Raw genomic sequence first — 16271 nt, forward strand, 5'->3', positions numbered from 1 at the left:
AATTGAGCGTGAAAAACATCTCTAGCAAGAGAACTGAGGCTGGGGGTGTTCAATTCTCCCAACGGGCTGCTCCGGGGTCACCAAGCTGGAGTCTGCGCAGGAATGTGCTCCACGTCCCCTCGCCTCTGCCTGCCTCCCGCGCCGGCGGCGTGGCTCTCCCGCCAGTAGTTTGTTGTAATTACGCTCTTCCCTTGACAAAAGCAAACAAAACAGCCCTGACATCCTCAGCAATGCTTTGCAGATGGCCCCGTTTTCCCCAGTCTGGTTTTGACGCTGCCTTTGCTTTTTTCCCCTCGACGGAATGTAAATAAAACAGTCCGGGACGTTTCTGGATACTTGTGCGAAATAATCACCAGCAGCCATGAGGACTGCCCGCCTCGAGGAAAATCCGGAACCGAAATCCGCTGCCGCGTTCCTCCGGGTGTGCCTGAGCCGTGGCCGAAGGTGCAAGAGGAGCAAGAAGACCTGTTGTGGTCGGTGCGAGGGTTTGGGATGCCGTTACTCGAAGCAAGCGAGTCCAGAGACGTGCGGCAAAAGCAGGGACGTGGGTTTGGTGCCTGCGGGGTCTGCGCGAGCAGCCCTGGTGCTGATGGGGGAAGGGACCCTCTGCCAAAGCCCCTTTCATTTTCAACCTGTAAGCCCGTGCGCACTGGAGAGCCTTGTGTCCACACGCTGGGTCATCACGAGGTTTCTAGACGTTGGAAACTCCATTTGGGTAGCGGTGGCTGCGAGCTGACCCAGGGTAGCTGCGTCGCTGCGAGCTGACCCGGGGTAGCTGCGTCGCGGCGAGCTGACCCGGGGTAGCTGCGTCGCTGCGAGCTGACCCGGGGTAGCTGCGTCGCTGTGAGCTGACCCGGGGTAGCTGCGTCGCGGCGAGCTGACCCGGGGTAGCTGCGTCGCTGCGAGCTGACCCGGGGTAGCTGCGTCGCTGCGAGCTGACCCGGGGTAGCTGCGTCGCTGCGAGCTGACCCGGGGTAGCTGCGTCGCGGCGAGGACGGGTTCGTTCCTGAGCGGTTTCGTGTGTAGGCAGGCCCTAGCTGGTCGTCTGGAGCTGGGCAGCTCGCAGCAGAAGCCGGACAGAATGCCGTGGGACGGCGATGGGCAGCTCGAGGGCTGTGGAAGACTCATCCAAAAGGAGCTCTTGCTCTTGGCCAGCTAAATATAAAACTCCTGGGATGCAGGCTGCTTTGCCGGGACGGGCTCGGGCTGGCTTTATCTCGGTAGGATGCTCTGCGCCTTCTCTGCCGACGGTGCTGCTGGGACAGGCTCCAAACTCAGCCCCGGCTGGAAACCCTCCTGCCACCAGCAACCCGAGGAACCTCCTGCTCCGCTCCAGAGAGGGAGCAGCAGCTGGAGAACCCCTGGTCTGGGTCCTGCACGCGGCATCCGTGGGACGCTGAAGGGATCTCCGCGAGAGCAGGGCGTCTGTTGATCAGCAGATACGCGTCCGTGTGACGCCTGAAGCGTGTGATGGCCCACAAAGAGGGGACTGAGCGCTTGGAGATAATGCACCCACAGATACCGCGCAGAGCCGAGTCCCGGCGCTGTGGGGCTCAGCCGACAGCTTTCACGGCTTTGATTCCCGGGGGAGTTTGTGGTGGTTTGGAGCCACGCTGCTGGGGCATTTCTCCAGCTGAAGGGCGACTTGGAAACTGCGTGATCGATGCGGTTTGGGGGCCGGCTCCGTGCTTTGCAGTGCCTACGAAAGCGGCCGCGACCTTCAGGAGACGAAGCTGCCGAAGGCAAAACCCCCTGCGAGCCAGCACCCTGCTCCGAGCACCCTCTCCGACCCCACCGCCCTCGGAGCAGCCGAGCCTGGGAGCTGGGCTTCGGCTCCGTGCTTCCTCCCGGCTCCTCAAAGCCGAAAGTTTCGGATAAGACGATCTGTGCACCTCCTCCCCCGCTGCAGCCGCACACCAAAGACCTTCCAGCCAGTCCCAGAGCGAGAAGTCTGTCTGCCTCGGCGGCAGCGCGCCCGGCACCTTCGCAACCGCGGCGCTCGCGCTGCTCCACGCGGGACTGGTGAGCGTTTGCCAAGGCTCCCCGAGCACCACGGCGTTACACTGGTGATGGCAGAGGGCTGTTATTAGTGTCTCCTCGCTCTGAATGATGCCACCACGAGCAGTGCGGTGCTCAGATACTGCTGGATTATAGCATTGATTTTCTTTAATATACTTTTTTTTTCCCAGTGACGGGCTGTTGTCGTTGCTGCTCCTTTCCTTTACTGATTTCTAGGTCACGGTTCAATTGCACAGGGTGTTTATTCCGATTTTCCTTTATGGAGTGACCTTTCCAGATAGATTTGTACTCAGATAGGCTTGGAGTATTTACCTTTCTCGTAACCGGGGGACTTAGCCCGTTCTCATCTCCAGCGTCGTCGTGATCTTCCAGAGTAAGTACGAACCATACCGGGGCAGAGTGCCCACCCCTCTCCTCTCTCCTCTTGCTACCTGGCTACGGCTGTGTCTCCCTGCTTGGTTCCTGTGTGGCTCGTTATTAACACCCGACCGGTCCTCTGGCAGGTAGCCTTTGCATCGCGTGCTTGCTTACCTTGCGCTGAGAACAGCCCACCCCTGGCCTTTTCGAAGGAGTCCTTTCCCTCCTGGCAGCGGAGGAGCCCGCTGTCCTGCAGCCAGCAGCGCGCTGGCGTCGCTCGGCTCTGCCGCCGGAGAGAGCAGCGCCGAGCTCCGGTTCGCATCCGGGGTGGAGAGCAGGGGTGTCCCGCTCCCAGGTTTGCCGCCGATGCCTCCGTGTTGTGGCTCAGCCTTTTTTCTTTTCTCTCCCTTCTGTTACGCAGTGACCAGGACAGGGGACGATTGACCCCTTCGCCAGATATAATTGTCCTCTCCGATAATGAGGCATCCAGTCCCCGTTCCAGCTCTCGTATGGAGGAAAGACTGAAGGCAGCAAATCTTGAAATGTTTAAGGTAAGGGGTTTTGCGGAGAGCAATTCTGCTGCAGGGGGGCTCTGGTTTTCTGGAGGATTCGGGAGCCGAGGGGGTTCCTGAGCGATGTGGTAGCTTCTGGGCATGAAGGTTTGGCTCTTGCATCCTTGGTTATCAGTGGTACAAATCCTTGCTTGTGTTAAAGCTTCCTCTTGCCACCAGGGCACAGGCCGCAGGTTTCAGCTGTTGGAGCTGTGGCTGATTTTCTGCCTCTTTGCAGGGTAAAAGCCTAGAGGAGCGACAGCAGCTGATCAAGCAGCTTCGGGATGAGCTACGGCTGGAGGAGGCCAGGCTTGTGCTGCTGAAGAAGCTGAGGCAAAGTCAGCTGCAGAAGGAGAATGTGGTACAGAAGGTGAAGCTCTGACCGGCGGCGTTTGGGGCTGGGTGGGAGAACGGGACGGTGCTGGGCCTCGCAGGAGCCTGTTAGTGGGCAAGCACAGAGACTCGCTCTGCTCCTGGGCCTTCCTTTACTCCACGTTTGTCCCCCTGCGTGATATTTCTTACCCACGTGTGTCTGTAGCAAATCCACAGCCCATCCTACGGAGCGTGCTGCCCACAGGGCCGGCCGAGGAGGTGAATCTGTGCAGCCCTGCAGGGTTAGCAGTGACGTAGCGCCGACGAGGCTTGGTCTGCGTCGGCTCTGCCGAGGGATTTCCTTTCCAAGCGCCGTGCGCTGATGCTGGTGCTCATTTTCTCTCCATCTAGACTCCAGTTGTCCAGAATGCGGCGTCGATTGTCCAGCCATCTCCTGCTCACGTGGGACAGCAGGGACTGTCCAAGCTTCCCTCCAGGCCTGGAGCTCAGGGGGTTGAGCCTCAGAACTTAAGGACATTACAGGTGAGCCTTCCTGACACCCATTTTCTGCGCAAAAGACTAGTGTTTTGCTTGGGGCGCACGCGACGCTGCACGTTTTTCTCTGCCGGACTGAGATGCCTTTTCCAAGAGGCAGAGAATCACAGAATCACAGAATGGTCGGGGTTGGAAGGGCCCTCTGTGGGTCATCTAGTCCAACCCCCTGCCCAAGCAGGGTCACCTACAGTAGGTTGTAGAGGACCTTGTCCAGGCAGGTCTTGAGTATCTCCAGAGAAGGAGACTCCACAGCCTCCCTGGGCAGCCTGGGCCAGGGCTCCGTCACCCTCAGAGGGAAGAAGTTCTTCCTCGGGTTCAGACGGAACTTCCTGTGCTTCAGTTTGTGCCCATTGCCCCTTGTCCTGTCGCTGGGCTCCACTGGAAAGAGCTTGGCCCCAGATAAATGCCGGCGGTTCTCAGCGCCATGAGTGGAACAGTCTGGTGTCCCATGGTTGGCCTGGGAAGTTCTCTGTGCAGGTGAGGTCATCTCTGAAGCTGACCCGCGGAGACCGAGCCGTCCCCGTAACGCTTCGTGCCTGTCCCTTGCATGATGCGCGGGGGGAGGTCTGGCTGCTCTGCCGCTTTGGAAGTGGCAGGTTTTTCGTCAGGGAGGTCTGGAGGTTAGTCCAGCCCACGATTCGCGCCATGCGAGGTGGAAGGAGCTGAACTTAGATGTGGTGGCCCTGAAGAAAGTTGTCTGCTGCTTGGTGATGCCAATTCTGGGGCTGCAGGGAGAAAAGCGCTCGTTTGCACGCGCCGGCAGGAGCGGCCGGGCAGCAGGGCTGCGTCTGAAACGGTGCAGAGTGGTCAGAGGAAGAGGAATAAGAAAAATGCAAACAAAACAGGGAATTGAAACGTTGACCTTCTTCGGGAAGGTGCTAGAGGCAGCGCAGGGTGCCGACTGCCACGGCTACCTTTCCGCCTCTGCGCGGGGAGAACGCCGATTCTGGATGACACAACTGTTTAAGGTTGCGTGGGTAAACAAGAATCACAGAATCACAGAATCACAGAATAGTAGGGGTTGGAAGGGACCTCTGTGGGTCATCTAGTCCAACCCCCCTGCTGAAGCAGGGTCACCTACAGCAGGCCGCACAGGACCCCGTCCAGGCGGGTCTTGAATATCTCCAGAGAAGGAGACTCCACAGCCTCCCTGGGCAGCCTGGGCCAGGGCTCCGTCACCCTCAGAGGGAAGAAGTTCTTCCTCGGGTTCAGCTGGAGCTTCCTCTGCTCCAGTTTGTGCCCATTGCCCCTTGTCCTGTCACTGGGCACCACTGAAAAGAGCTTGGCCCCATCCTCCTGACACCCACCCTGCAGATATTTGTAGGCATTTATAAGGTGGGTATGAGCTCACGGGAGGGAGGGCGCTCGGCCCGTGCGAGCGGAGCAGGGCGCTGGTGCTGGGTGGGGGGGGGGATTGCTTCCCCGGGGCTTGGGGCACGCTCTCAGCCCTCCCCGAGCCTTCCCCTTCCCCCAGCTCGGTAGCAGCGGACTTTGTCCTTTCGGTGGGAGGCTGTCAGGTGTATTCCTCGGCTCGTATATTGGAGGACGCGAAGTCCCAGCGACGCGGTTGGGAGCCCAGCTGCTGGGCCGGTGGTGCACGGGACGAGGATGGAGGTGATCCTCCGGCACGCCTGCCTGCCTGTGGCTTTCACTCCTGCTTTTGCCAAAAGACTTGCATTTCAGTCTCGCTGATCGTTTACTCCCTCCGTTAACCATCTTCTTTGTTTGTGGCATTTGTTTGCTTCGCTATGGCAACGGTTCGGGGTCAGGTCTGTTGCGGCTTCGCGGTGGGATCGGGCTGGTGAAGGAAACGGGCTTTAGGAGGAGAGGAAGCGCATTGTTTGCACAGTCTTTGTGAAGCTTTTCTTACGTGTGACAGCAAAGAACCTCATCTGGAACAAGTCTAATAAGAAAAAGGAAGGGGGGGAGAAGAAGGTTGTCAGACAGGAGGTGTTTAATGTTTGCAGATCATCTGTGATAAAAAAAATTGAGCCCGTCCGCCTGTCATCCCCCCTTGGAGCCGTGCTCAGAGACGGGCAGACCTCGCTGGGAGAAGCCTGGGCAGGTCGAGCCCCGCTCAGCTCTGTGCAGTCCCGGCGTCGTGGTTCTGCCTGCCCGGGATTCCCGGCGTTCCTGCGCCGAAGGCGAGCACCCGTCTCCCTGCCTGTTCCGCTCTGCGCTCGGGCACCCGTGGGAATTCCGCTTTTCCTATCGATGCAGCTGGCAAACAGCCGCCTCCTGGGGTTTTTTTTAATCCCCTCTTTTCCCCTTGCGTTTTTCCATATTGATTGAATCCGCAGGGTTGTTTTTAATGCAAAGGTAGGCTGCGAATGTGTGTCGTGAAAATTACCTCCCGAAACATCCCAGCCTGGATGCTGGAGGTCCGTCCTCTTCCCGGTGAGCCGGCTGGCTCCAGTCGCGCCACAAAACCGTTAGCCCTTGGCTTGACTCGGGTGCAGTTCCAGCCTCTCTACAGAAAACAGGAGTGTGACAACTTGAGACATCCTCCCTCCAGGCTAGATGGCTGTGATTATTTAAAATAAAAGACAATTAGAGGAAAAGTTCAGCTCTTCGCCTTAGAAGGTAACTGGAATTACAGAGAAGTGGAAACGCTCTGGTGTTGCAGAGCCTGATCAGGGAACTAAAAATTCTAGTTTGCCTCAAGTCCTTTGTGTTTTTTAATGTATTTCTGGTTTCCTTTCTCGACAGGGTCACAGTGTCATTAGGTCCGCCACAAATACGACTCTGCCCCATATGCTTATGTCGCAGCGTGTGATTGCTCCGAACCCTGCCCAGTTACAAGGGCAGCGGGTTCCTCCTAAACCTGGCCTCATCCGCACTACAACTCCAAGCATGAATCCAGCCATCAACTACCAGCCGGTTAGTAGGTTACGGACTTGTCGCTGGGCTTTGGGCACGGGTGCCTGGTGGGGTTAGCAAGGAGGGGAAACATGAGGTGCCACGTGAGTCTGATGAGCGCCGCGGAGGTGCCCGCAGCGCGAAGGCGTCGGAGCAAAGCTTGCAGGTGGAAATATATCCCAAGCTTGGATGAAGACGGACGTCCTTGACCCGCGCGGAAGAATGAAGCGATAGAGAATTTTAAAACTTCCCATTTGGAGCCGCCAGCTGGTGTGTCCGCTCAGCCCCGGGCTCCCACTGACCCCAGTGAAGCGGGGCGACTGGTTTGGGAGCGGGTCCGGTTCCTCTTCCCGCGGTCAGCAGCAAGCGCTCGTTCGCGTGACGCTTTCCTCCCGCTTCTCTCTGCCGGAAGAGCGCAGCGAGCTCCCCGGAGCAGGACGCTGCACACCAGTTGTTCTACGTTTGGAAGAGTGGAAAGGCTTCCGTGAAGACTGGGAATGGAGAGGGGGAAAAGCCAGCGCCTTCCGGCTCCAGCACCGGTGCTGCGTAAAGCGATCCGCCCTTTCTCCTGCCACCAGCCGTGGTTCCTGGGCTGCGTCTCTGCTCCTCTCTCTGTTGCTCGTCCCAGGCTGCGACGCTGGCTGGGACGCGCTGTCTGTGTGCCAGCCCGGGCTGACGACCCCGGTAGTTCCGTTTAGGGTTCCGTGCCGGTTCTGGAGCCGCTTCTTCCGTCCCAGCATAGTGCAAATGTGTAAACGCGAAACGTGACGGCGGAACAGTCTGAAAGTCTTGCACGGGAGCACCTGCCAAACAAACCTAACGGCGTGCTCGGTGAAAAAAACCACCCCAGCTGCTCCTAGGGAGGAGCTGTAAGTTCGTTGCTGTTAATTCATGAATTATTTCTTTCAATCGGCGTGAGTTACCCCCGATCAGCTCTGCCGTTCATTTTCCTGGACCTGCAGCTTGGCGTTAGCTTCGCTCTCTGCCCTTTTTTCCCCGATCAGCGAAGTGTCAGCAGCCTGAAAACTGGGCCAAACTGGTTGATCTTCGGTGCGTTGATCGACACGACCGTGTCCCCCGAGCTTTGGTAGCTGACCCCGTTTGAACGGCGGGCAGGGTTTGTTACGGCTGGGGATTTTTCCCCTCTGCGTGCGTGGAAGCGGTGCTGCCCTGGGGTGCAGGCAGGCTGCGAGAGCTGCGTCCTCGGGTCAGCAGAAGCCTTTGTGCTCTGCTGCCGTCACGTGCCGGAGGGACCGCGCATCCGGAGGAGCGGAGGATGCGGGAGAAGGCTGCTGGAGATGGAAGAGGAGGGAGCTGGCGCGCTGGGAGCACCTGCGTGGGACGGCACGGGCACCATCTGGCCGCGGGGACGCTGCCTGGGCGCCTGCCAGATCGGCCGCGCGGGAGGTGGAGGAGCGGAACGCGGCAGCGAGCGACGGTGCCGGCGCGTGAATCACGGCGCTCCGAGCTGCCTACGCTCGGCGAGGCCGATGCCGGGTCCCAAGGCCGGACCCTGCGCACCCGTTCCCTCGCCGGTGGAAGTCCCCGGGCTGCTCCAGACGCCGAGGCTCCTCTCGTGGATTCCGGTGCACCGGAGGCTGCTTGGCACCCGCACTGCTGGTGGCTTTGTCGCAGGGGCTGGGTCTCCTCCGGCTGATTCCGATGCACCGCAGGCTCCTCGGCACCGGCACTGCTTTATCGTAGGGACCGAGACGAGCTCCCTGCGCCCGAGTCCCAGCACGGCTCCCGTCTCCCCGGGTCCTTTTGGGAGCGTTTGCAGGCGGAGGGAGCGTTGTGAGAAGGCGATCTGGCTCATCCAGCTTGCTTTGGGGGCTGAGTCGTAGTCGGGGACTGTATTAATTTTCTGTATTAATCCTCACCTCCTCTTCCCCTCCAGCAATCAAGTTCTTCTGTTCCTTGCCAGCGTACGTCGTCTTCAGCCATCTATATGAACCTTGCCTCTCACATCCAGCCTGGCACTGTCAACAGGGTGTCGTCTCCGCTCCCCAGCCCCAGTGCTCTGAACGACGCCGCCAACTCCCAGGCGGCTGCCAAGCTTGCCCTGCGCAAGCAGCTGGAAAAGACGCTGCTGGAGATCCCACCCCCGAAGCCGCCCGCTCCCCTGCTGCATTTCTTACCCAGCGCAGCCAACAGCGAGTTCATCTACATGGTGGGGCTGGAGGAGGTGGTGCAGAGCGTGATCGACAGTCAAGGTGAGCTCGGGGGGCTGCAGCTTTCCGACAGTGCTCCCACCTGCCCTTCTCGACTTCTTTTGTTGCAAAGCCCCGAAATCTGTGGCTTGCGAGGCGACGTGAGAACGGTTTCTGGTCTTACCCAGCCCTGGGCTGCTGCTGGCTCCAGTGAGGGGAGGGCAGAGCCTGGGCACCCCTGGGGGACAGGGAGCTGCGTGCCGACCCCGTGGGCACAGAGCCGGTCCGGCGAGGCTGGCAGCCTTGGTGTGCCGAGTGCCCGGGGCAGCGGTGTCTGGGCCCTGGGGCTCATCGGGCTGTGCCCACCTGGGGAGGGGTCTCTCAGGCCCTTCCCTTGCCCTGGATGAACGTTTGGGAGCCGAGATGCAGAACCCTCGGAGCTGTGACTGCCCGGGGTCCCGTCCCTGCGGGGCTGTGGAGGTTTTAGCTCCCACCTCACCGTTCCCTCCGGGCTGTCGCCTCCCAGCTGGCCGGGATCGAGCCGGGGCTCTCCCAGCGCGTGCTCGGCACAGCGTACCTGCGGTGCCTCGCTGGCTCACCCGCCTCGGCCACCGAGACCCCCAGCTTTCTGTGGCCTTGGAGGGGTGGTCCCAGCACCGCCAGCTTGTTCTGTCCCTGCGGCAGGATTTCTCCAGTGTCCCTCCCGGGATGCACAGCTCTTGCCCAGAGCGGGGTTGATTTTGATGCAACGCTGTCCAGAAACTCCGTTTCACAGAATCACAGAATGTTTGGGGTTGGGAGGGACCCCTGGGGATCCCTGAGCCCAACCCCTGCCCAAGCAGGGTCACCCACAGCAGGCTGCACAGACCACGTCCAGGGGATTGGAATATCTCCAGAGAAGGAGACTCCACAGCCCCCTGGGCAGCCTGGGCCAGGGCTCCGTCACCCTCAGAGGGAAGAAGTTCTTCCTCGGGTTCAGCTGGAGCTTCCTCTGCTCCAGTTTGTGCCCGTTGCCCCTTGTCCTGTCACTGGGCACCACTGGACAGAGTCTGGCCCCGTCCTCCTGACACCCACCCTTGAGATATTTGTAAGCATTTCTAAGGTCCCCTCTCAGCCTTCTTTTCTCCAGGCTGAACAAGCCCAGCTCCCTCAGCCTCTCCTCGTAGCAGAGATGCTCCAGTCCCCTCCTCATCCTCATAGCCCTGCACTGGACTCTCTCCAGTAGCTCTTCATCTTTCTTGAACTGGGGAGCCCAGAACTGGACAGAGCACCCCAGATGGAGCCTCCCCAGGGCAGAGTAGAGGGGGAGGAGAACCTCCCTCGCCCTGCTGCCCACACTCCTCGTGATGCACCCCAGGATCCCATTAGCTGTTTCTTTGCTGGGACCTTCCCTCCCGCTCTGGCGGGGCCCGTTGCAGTCATACCCGGGGTGAAGGAGGTGATGTGAGAGCACGGGGGGGGTCTGCCCTGGTTTCCCCCCTAACTCCCCCTCGCGCTGACTCCCAGGGAAGAGCTGCGCGTCCTTCCTGCGTGTGGAGCCCTTTGTCTGCGCCCAGTGCCGCACCGACTTCACCCCTCACTGGAAGCAGGAGAAAAACGGGAAGATCCTGTGCGAGCAGTGCATGACTTCGAATCAGAAGAAGGCGCTGAAGGCGGAGCACACCAACCGGCTGAAGAACGCCTTCGTGAAAGCTTTGCAGCAGGAGCAGGCAAGTACACGGCCCCTCTGCGAGCTGCGCCCGTGGGGCGCGTTGGCTCTGGACCCCCCTGCTCCCCTTCGCTTTGCTCGTCTCCGGCCGCGCGGCTTTTCGGTGGGTCGGTCGGGGTTCCCCGTGCGAGGAGTTTGGCTTCTCCGTGGGGACGCCCGGCTCAGCGCGTGGAGCTTCTGCCGGCGAGAGGCTGGTGCTGAGCGTCCGGCGGACTCCGGAGCGGCTGCTCCGCTCCCTCTGGGCGTTGTTTCCCCCCCCGGTTTGTAGCTCAGGGGCTGGCGGGGGACGGCCGCCCTCCCTCCCTGGTTTCACCTCTGACTTTCCTGGAACGCTCAGGAAGCGGCTGAACAGCTTGCTGCCTGCTCGCTTAGTAGTGGAAGGGGGAATTTGCTAAATTCCCGTGATAAATTGGGGTTGGAGAACTTGTTTAGAGGCCCTGGGGTAAAACAAACGGAATCATCATTTGTGAACTGTAAAAAAAAAAAAAAAAAACCAACCCTAAATACGAAGTGGAATCTGGCTGCTGACAAATGGAACGTGCCTGTTCTGGAGCAAGACGAGTCTCGGGGCTGCTGGCAGCCAGCGGGCGCAGAGGTGGGAAAGCTGCTCGTGCTGGCCGCAGCGCGACTGCGGCTCCGGTAACGCCTTGGGAAAGCGGCCGAGCTTTCGGTGGTTTTCAAACGAAGCGGCGATGGCGGAGCGTGGGGAGCGGGACCTGCGTCCCCCCTCTCCGGGAACGCCGTCGGCTCGGGAGGCTGGGCTCGGGGCTGCTGCGTCTCGTCGCGGAGGCGAGGTCTGATCAGGGGTTGCTTCTGGTTCCGTCCCGCAGGAGATCGAGCAGCGGCTACAGCAGCAGGCAGCCTTGTCCCCCACCGCGGCTCCTGCCGTCTCCAGCGTCAGCAAGCAGGAGAACATCATGCGGCACCACACGCTCCGGCAGGTGAGCCGCGCTCCTCCTCCCGGCCGCGATCGCTCTCGGAGCCCGGACGCGCCCGAAGCGGGGTGGGCACGGCGCGCGCTGCCCGCCGAGGAGGGAGCTGCCAGCGGGGGTCCGGCCGCCCTGCGCGGCGGCGGCTCGGCGTGTTCCTGGCGACCGCGGGGTTGCTGCTGGCCCGAGTCCCCTGCGCCCTGGTGCCAGCCGAGCTGCTCATCTCCTCTCTCCCCACTGCCCACCACGAGAGCAATCGGCAAACTATTTTCCACGTCCCGGCCAAACCCCACGACCAATTCCTCGCCCTCCGCCCGCAGCTCCGTCAGCGACCGCTTCCAGGCTGCCGGGCGATCCCAGCACCTTCCCGACCTTCTTTCTCCTCCTCTTCCTCAGGCTCCGCAGCCCCAGAGCACTTTGCAGCGCGGCATCCCCACCTCCGCCCGCTCCATGCTCTCCAACTTTGCGCAGGCACCCCAGCTGTCGGTGGCGGGCGGTCTCCTCGGCATGCCAGGTACGGACCCCGGCCGCGCCGGAGCGCGGGGACCGGGGGGCTCGGGGCTGGGCGGGTCGGGCAGGGCCTGGGTTGATTCTTGGGGCGGGGGCTTCTTGCCAGGCTGGGCGGCATCGCGGCGCTTCCCTCCGCCGATTTTCGGAGGGTGGCTTGGGGTGAAATCGCTGCTTCCTGGGTAAACGCTGGCGCGTCCCGGCTGGGCGGCGAAGCGGGGAGCGCAGGGGCGTCCGGGGGGAGGCCCCACCTGCTCTTCTCTCCCCTCTCCAGGCGTTAACATCGCGTACCTGAACGCGGGGATCGGAGGCCACAAAGCGTCGAGTTTGGCGGACCGGCAGCGGGAATACCTTTTGGATATGATCCCCCCCCGCTCCATATCGCAGTCCATCAGCGGACAGAAATAACGCCTGGCGACCGTCCCCCCCCCTCCCTCCCCACCTCCGTCGCATGCAGTGCCTGTACTGGTGCCTACCGTACACGGGGAAAAAAAAAGACGAAAAAAAAAAAAAAAAGAAAGAAAAACAAACAAAAAACAAATTAAAAAAGCGAACGAACGAACGAAAAAAAAAAAACCCAGCCCATTTCCAGCCGTCAGCGACCTGTCCTTGTTCCAGCCCGCGACTCCTGGGGGTTTCTCTAGCGGTGCCCGAGGTCGGAACGATGTCTGCTTGGAGTCAGCACTCGCCACGTGTTAAAGCTTGTTTTATGCTATTTTTTGTAATGACAAAGCATAGAATTTTTAATTGTGTTGTGGGGTATTTTTTTTCCACCCCCCCCCCGCTTCTTTTTCCCCTCCCACCCCCACCCCTTTGCTCAATGGATGGTTAAACCTTTGCTTCCTTTCCAGAGACGTTGTCAGGGCAGCCACCCGACGCGCAGCCACCGTCACCCCGCTTTTTTCCGAACGGGCGCCCCGCGCTGCTGGCGGGGACCCGGGGGGCGAAGCGACGTGCTGGGGCCGCAGCCCGGCCCACGGGAGGGGGCTCCTGCACCCTCGCCCCCCGCAGAAAACCCCCGGAGACACCGACAGCTCCCGGCCCTCGCTCTCCCCGGAGGAAGGGAGCCCGCTGCGGTGAGGAGCCGGTGCCCGGCGGCGCGCTCGACGGACGGTTGCCCGACCCGCGGGGCGCGGAGGGGCGTCGATGCCGCCGGCGAGCTCCCGGCGCGGGTAAGCGGCCGCCATGCTGCGTGCGGTGCTTGGCCGCGGGCCCTCGAGCGGACGGCGAGCGACCGGTGCGGGTGAGCGGCCGCCATGCTGCGTGCGGTGCTTGGCCGCGGGCCCTCGAGCGGCCGGCGGCCTCGGTGAGTCCCTGCCGCTCCCCTCCGCGCTCCTGCATGCACCGGAGCCGCGCTCGGTCACCGTCGCTCGCGGACGATGGGGACGGCGCCGCGGTCCACGAACCCAAAGCGAGAAATACGCCGCGGAAAGGCGTCGGAGAAACGCTGTATTTGCACTTAACCTTCACACTAACGGGCCCTTCCTCCTCCTCCTCCTCCTCCTCCTCCGGCAGCAGCCCCAGCCAGCAGCGATCGCGCCCCGGCTGCCGGAGAGACCCCGGCGTCGCCGTCCCCGCGTGCCCCCGCACCCCTCGGCGCCCGAACCCGGGGCTCTCCCGCTCCTGGCGTTTCCTCGGAGTTTTACAATTTGTTTTTTTATTAATTTCCTTTTTTTTTTAATCCCCCCCCCCCCCCCCCCCGACGTGAACATTTTCTCGTGCAATTCTGAAGCGCCGGCTCGCCCCGGGGGAGCCGCTCGCTGGGTGGGGGGGGCCCAGGAGCCCCCCACCGCCGGGGTCAAGGCGCCTTCTCTCCCCAAATGCCCCCCCCCCGACCGTGGGGACCCCCCCCTGCCAGCACCCCCCCGCATCTCAATGAGCACTTAACCCCCCCGGGGCCCTCCAGAAGCAAAAGGATTTTGGGGTTTTTAATGAATTTTTGGGGTTTGGAAGCTAGTGCAGCGTAGTGGCGTATCTATATGCATATATCTTTATTTTTGGGGGGGTTTGTTTGGTTTTTAATGTTGTTTAGCCGCCGCCCCCCCCCCCCCCCCCCCCCCAGGATCCTTTTCACACCGTTCCTTGCCCTGCTTCCACGGGAGCGCTTTGGTGCCGCGTTCCTGCTCGCGTAACCCCGAGGTTTGGGTTGTTTCGGGGGTTGTTTCTCATTTTGCTCTCGGCTTATCCTTCGCCCCCCGCCCCCCCCCAGGGCCCTTCGAAGTGGCCGAGCCCCCCCGTCCCTCGCTCAAGTGCCACCCCCCTACCCATCGGGTGTTACCGAGAGGTACGAGGCGACCTGGGCCCACGGGTGGAGATTAAATTATACAAGTTAAAAGAAAAAAATCCTACAAAAACTACAAAAAAAAGAGAAAAAGGAAAAAAAAAAAGACAAAAAGCCAAGTGCAATAGTGAAGGCGGAGGCTCCCGGCGAGGGCGGGGGGCGGGCGGGGGCCGCTGGAGATCAAAGACGCCGACTTCATGGTGCTATAAAGTGAAATTGGGGGGGGGGACACGCACGACACCCCCTCTGGTGCCCACCCTGGGGAGGGGGCAGCGGGGAGCGGGCGCCTCGGCCCCGGGGTCTGCAGGCAGTTCCCCCCCTCTCCCCACCAAAACCAGCCCCAAACCGGGGTCTGGGGGGGGGAGCGGGGCCCCCCCGGGGCTCCGGCCGTGACCTGCGCAGGTTGAACAGTTTTATTATTGTTATTATTATTATTATTTTTTGGCTTGAGCCCCCCCAGCCCCCGGGGATGGGATGTACGGTAGAAAATCCTCCTTTTTCCTTTGGGTTTTTTTTTCTGGGGGGGGGTGTTTTTTATTTTTCCGGATACCGGAATAAGGATTTCTTTGCCGCCGATCGTTCGCGTTTCTGTTACAGTAGGGGTAGAGCCGCTTCCCAAACCGACGCTTGCCTTGGGGGTGATTTTGGGGATGGGGGGTGGGGGGTGTTTGGTTTTCTTTTTCTTTGTTGTTTTTTACTTTTTGGATTCCTCCAAAGGCGTAACGCGTCCCTCCGCTAACCCCCCCTCCGCCCTTCCGTAGCTTATGGTATTGCTGCCGAGATGTTATAACAAGGACTCCTTCGTGTATATAAGCTATTTCTTGACACATTAAAAAAAAAAAAAAAAAAAAGAAGAAAAAAAAGGATAAAAAAAATACATTAAAAAAAAAATAAAAAATTGTACATTGTGTAGAAAACAAAACAAAAAAAAGACAAAAAAAGACAAAAGCGACCCGAAGCGGCAAGCGACCCCGCCTCGCCGTGGGTGTTGTGGAAGTCGTCACGTCCTTCTCGTAGTGTGACCTCGTGTGTGTGACAGAAAACGTGCAACAAGGGGGGGGGTCCCGGCGGCGGGGCGGGGGTGGGGGGGAGCGGGGCGGGGGGCAGGGCGCGGCGGCCCCCCCGCCCCAGCCATGCACTGGTGGCGGCGGCCACCTCCCGAATCTGTGCCTTTCACACACGCGAGCGGCCCCCCCGCCGCAGCCCGGGCGGGGGGCGGGGGGGCGCGGAGCACGGGGGGAGCGGGGCCGGGGGCGAGTATTATAAACTGTAACTGTATTTGCACTGTTTTTATTATTGCATTGGCATATATACAATATACATCTATAACAACCTGCGGTCTGCCGCCTCCTTCCTCCCCCCCACCCCGAAAATCCCCCCCCCGGGATCCCCGTCCCCATTTAGCAGGGTTTCGGCCCAAATCGGTGGGATTCTGGGGCAGATTGGAAGGATCGCAGCCCCGGTTTGTGGGATTTCAGGCAAATTTGCAGGATTTCAGTGAAAATTTGCAAGATTTTAAGCCCGGTTTGTGGGATTTGGGCCAAATTTGGCAAGATTTTGGCCCAAATTTGAAGGATTTCAGCCCCAATTTGCAGGATTTTAGGCGTCGCTTGCAGGATTTCAGGGCAAATTTGCGGGATTTTACACCCAATTTGTAAGATTTTGGCCAAATTTGCATGATTTGGGCCCAAATTCGAAGGATTTCAGCCCCGATTTGCAGGATTTTAGGCCTTGTTTGCAGCATTTCAGCCCAAATTTGTGGGTTTCTAGGGCAAATTTGAAGGATCACAGCCCAGATTTGTGGGATTTTGGGATGAGTTACTACGATTGTGGCCCTGGTTTGCAGCATTTCAGGGCAAATTTGCAGCGTTTCAGCAAAACTTTGTGGATTTTAGGCAAGATTTGTGGAGTTTTGGACAAATTTACAGGATTTGAGCTCAAAACTGCAGGATTTCAGCCCAGAATTGCAGGATTTTAGGCCTCGTTTGCAGAATTTCAGCAAAAATTTGCAGGATTCTAGGGCAAATTTGAAGGATCACAGCA

At 60.1% G+C, this 16271-nt stretch overlaps 1 protein-coding gene across 7 annotated transcripts in view; it reads left to right on the forward strand.

Annotated features, from left to right (window-relative positions):
- Window positions 1-15539, forward strand: part of GATAD2B (GATA zinc finger domain containing 2B) — a 47344-nt gene extending 31805 nt beyond the window's left edge. For 6 of the 7 annotated variants that reach the window (XM_075445172.1, XM_075445174.1, XM_075445173.1 and 3 more), the window contains 9 exons: window positions 2798-2927; window positions 3166-3297; window positions 3651-3782; window positions 6504-6674; window positions 8551-8866; window positions 10310-10512; window positions 11342-11452; window positions 11837-11954; window positions 12222-15538. In XM_075445172.1, the coding sequence (XP_075301287.1) occupies window positions 2798-2927; window positions 3166-3297; window positions 3651-3782; window positions 6504-6674; window positions 8551-8866; window positions 10310-10512; window positions 11342-11452; window positions 11837-11954; window positions 12222-12355 (1447 nt within the window). In that variant the 3' untranslated portion in view covers window positions 12356-15538. Of the gene's footprint in view, window positions 1-2797; window positions 2928-3165; window positions 3298-3650; window positions 3783-6503; window positions 6675-8550; window positions 8867-10309; window positions 10513-11341; window positions 11453-11836; window positions 11955-12221 lie in introns of all 7 variants that reach the window. The other variant, XM_075445177.1, reaches the window with a different exon arrangement.
- Window positions 15540-16271: the final 732 nt, after the last annotated feature.

This window comes from Opisthocomus hoazin, chromosome 30 (assembly GCF_030867145.1).
Source record: "Opisthocomus hoazin isolate bOpiHoa1 chromosome 30, bOpiHoa1.hap1, whole genome shotgun sequence".
Classification (NCBI taxonomy): Eukaryota; Metazoa; Chordata; class Aves; order Opisthocomiformes; family Opisthocomidae; genus Opisthocomus; species Opisthocomus hoazin.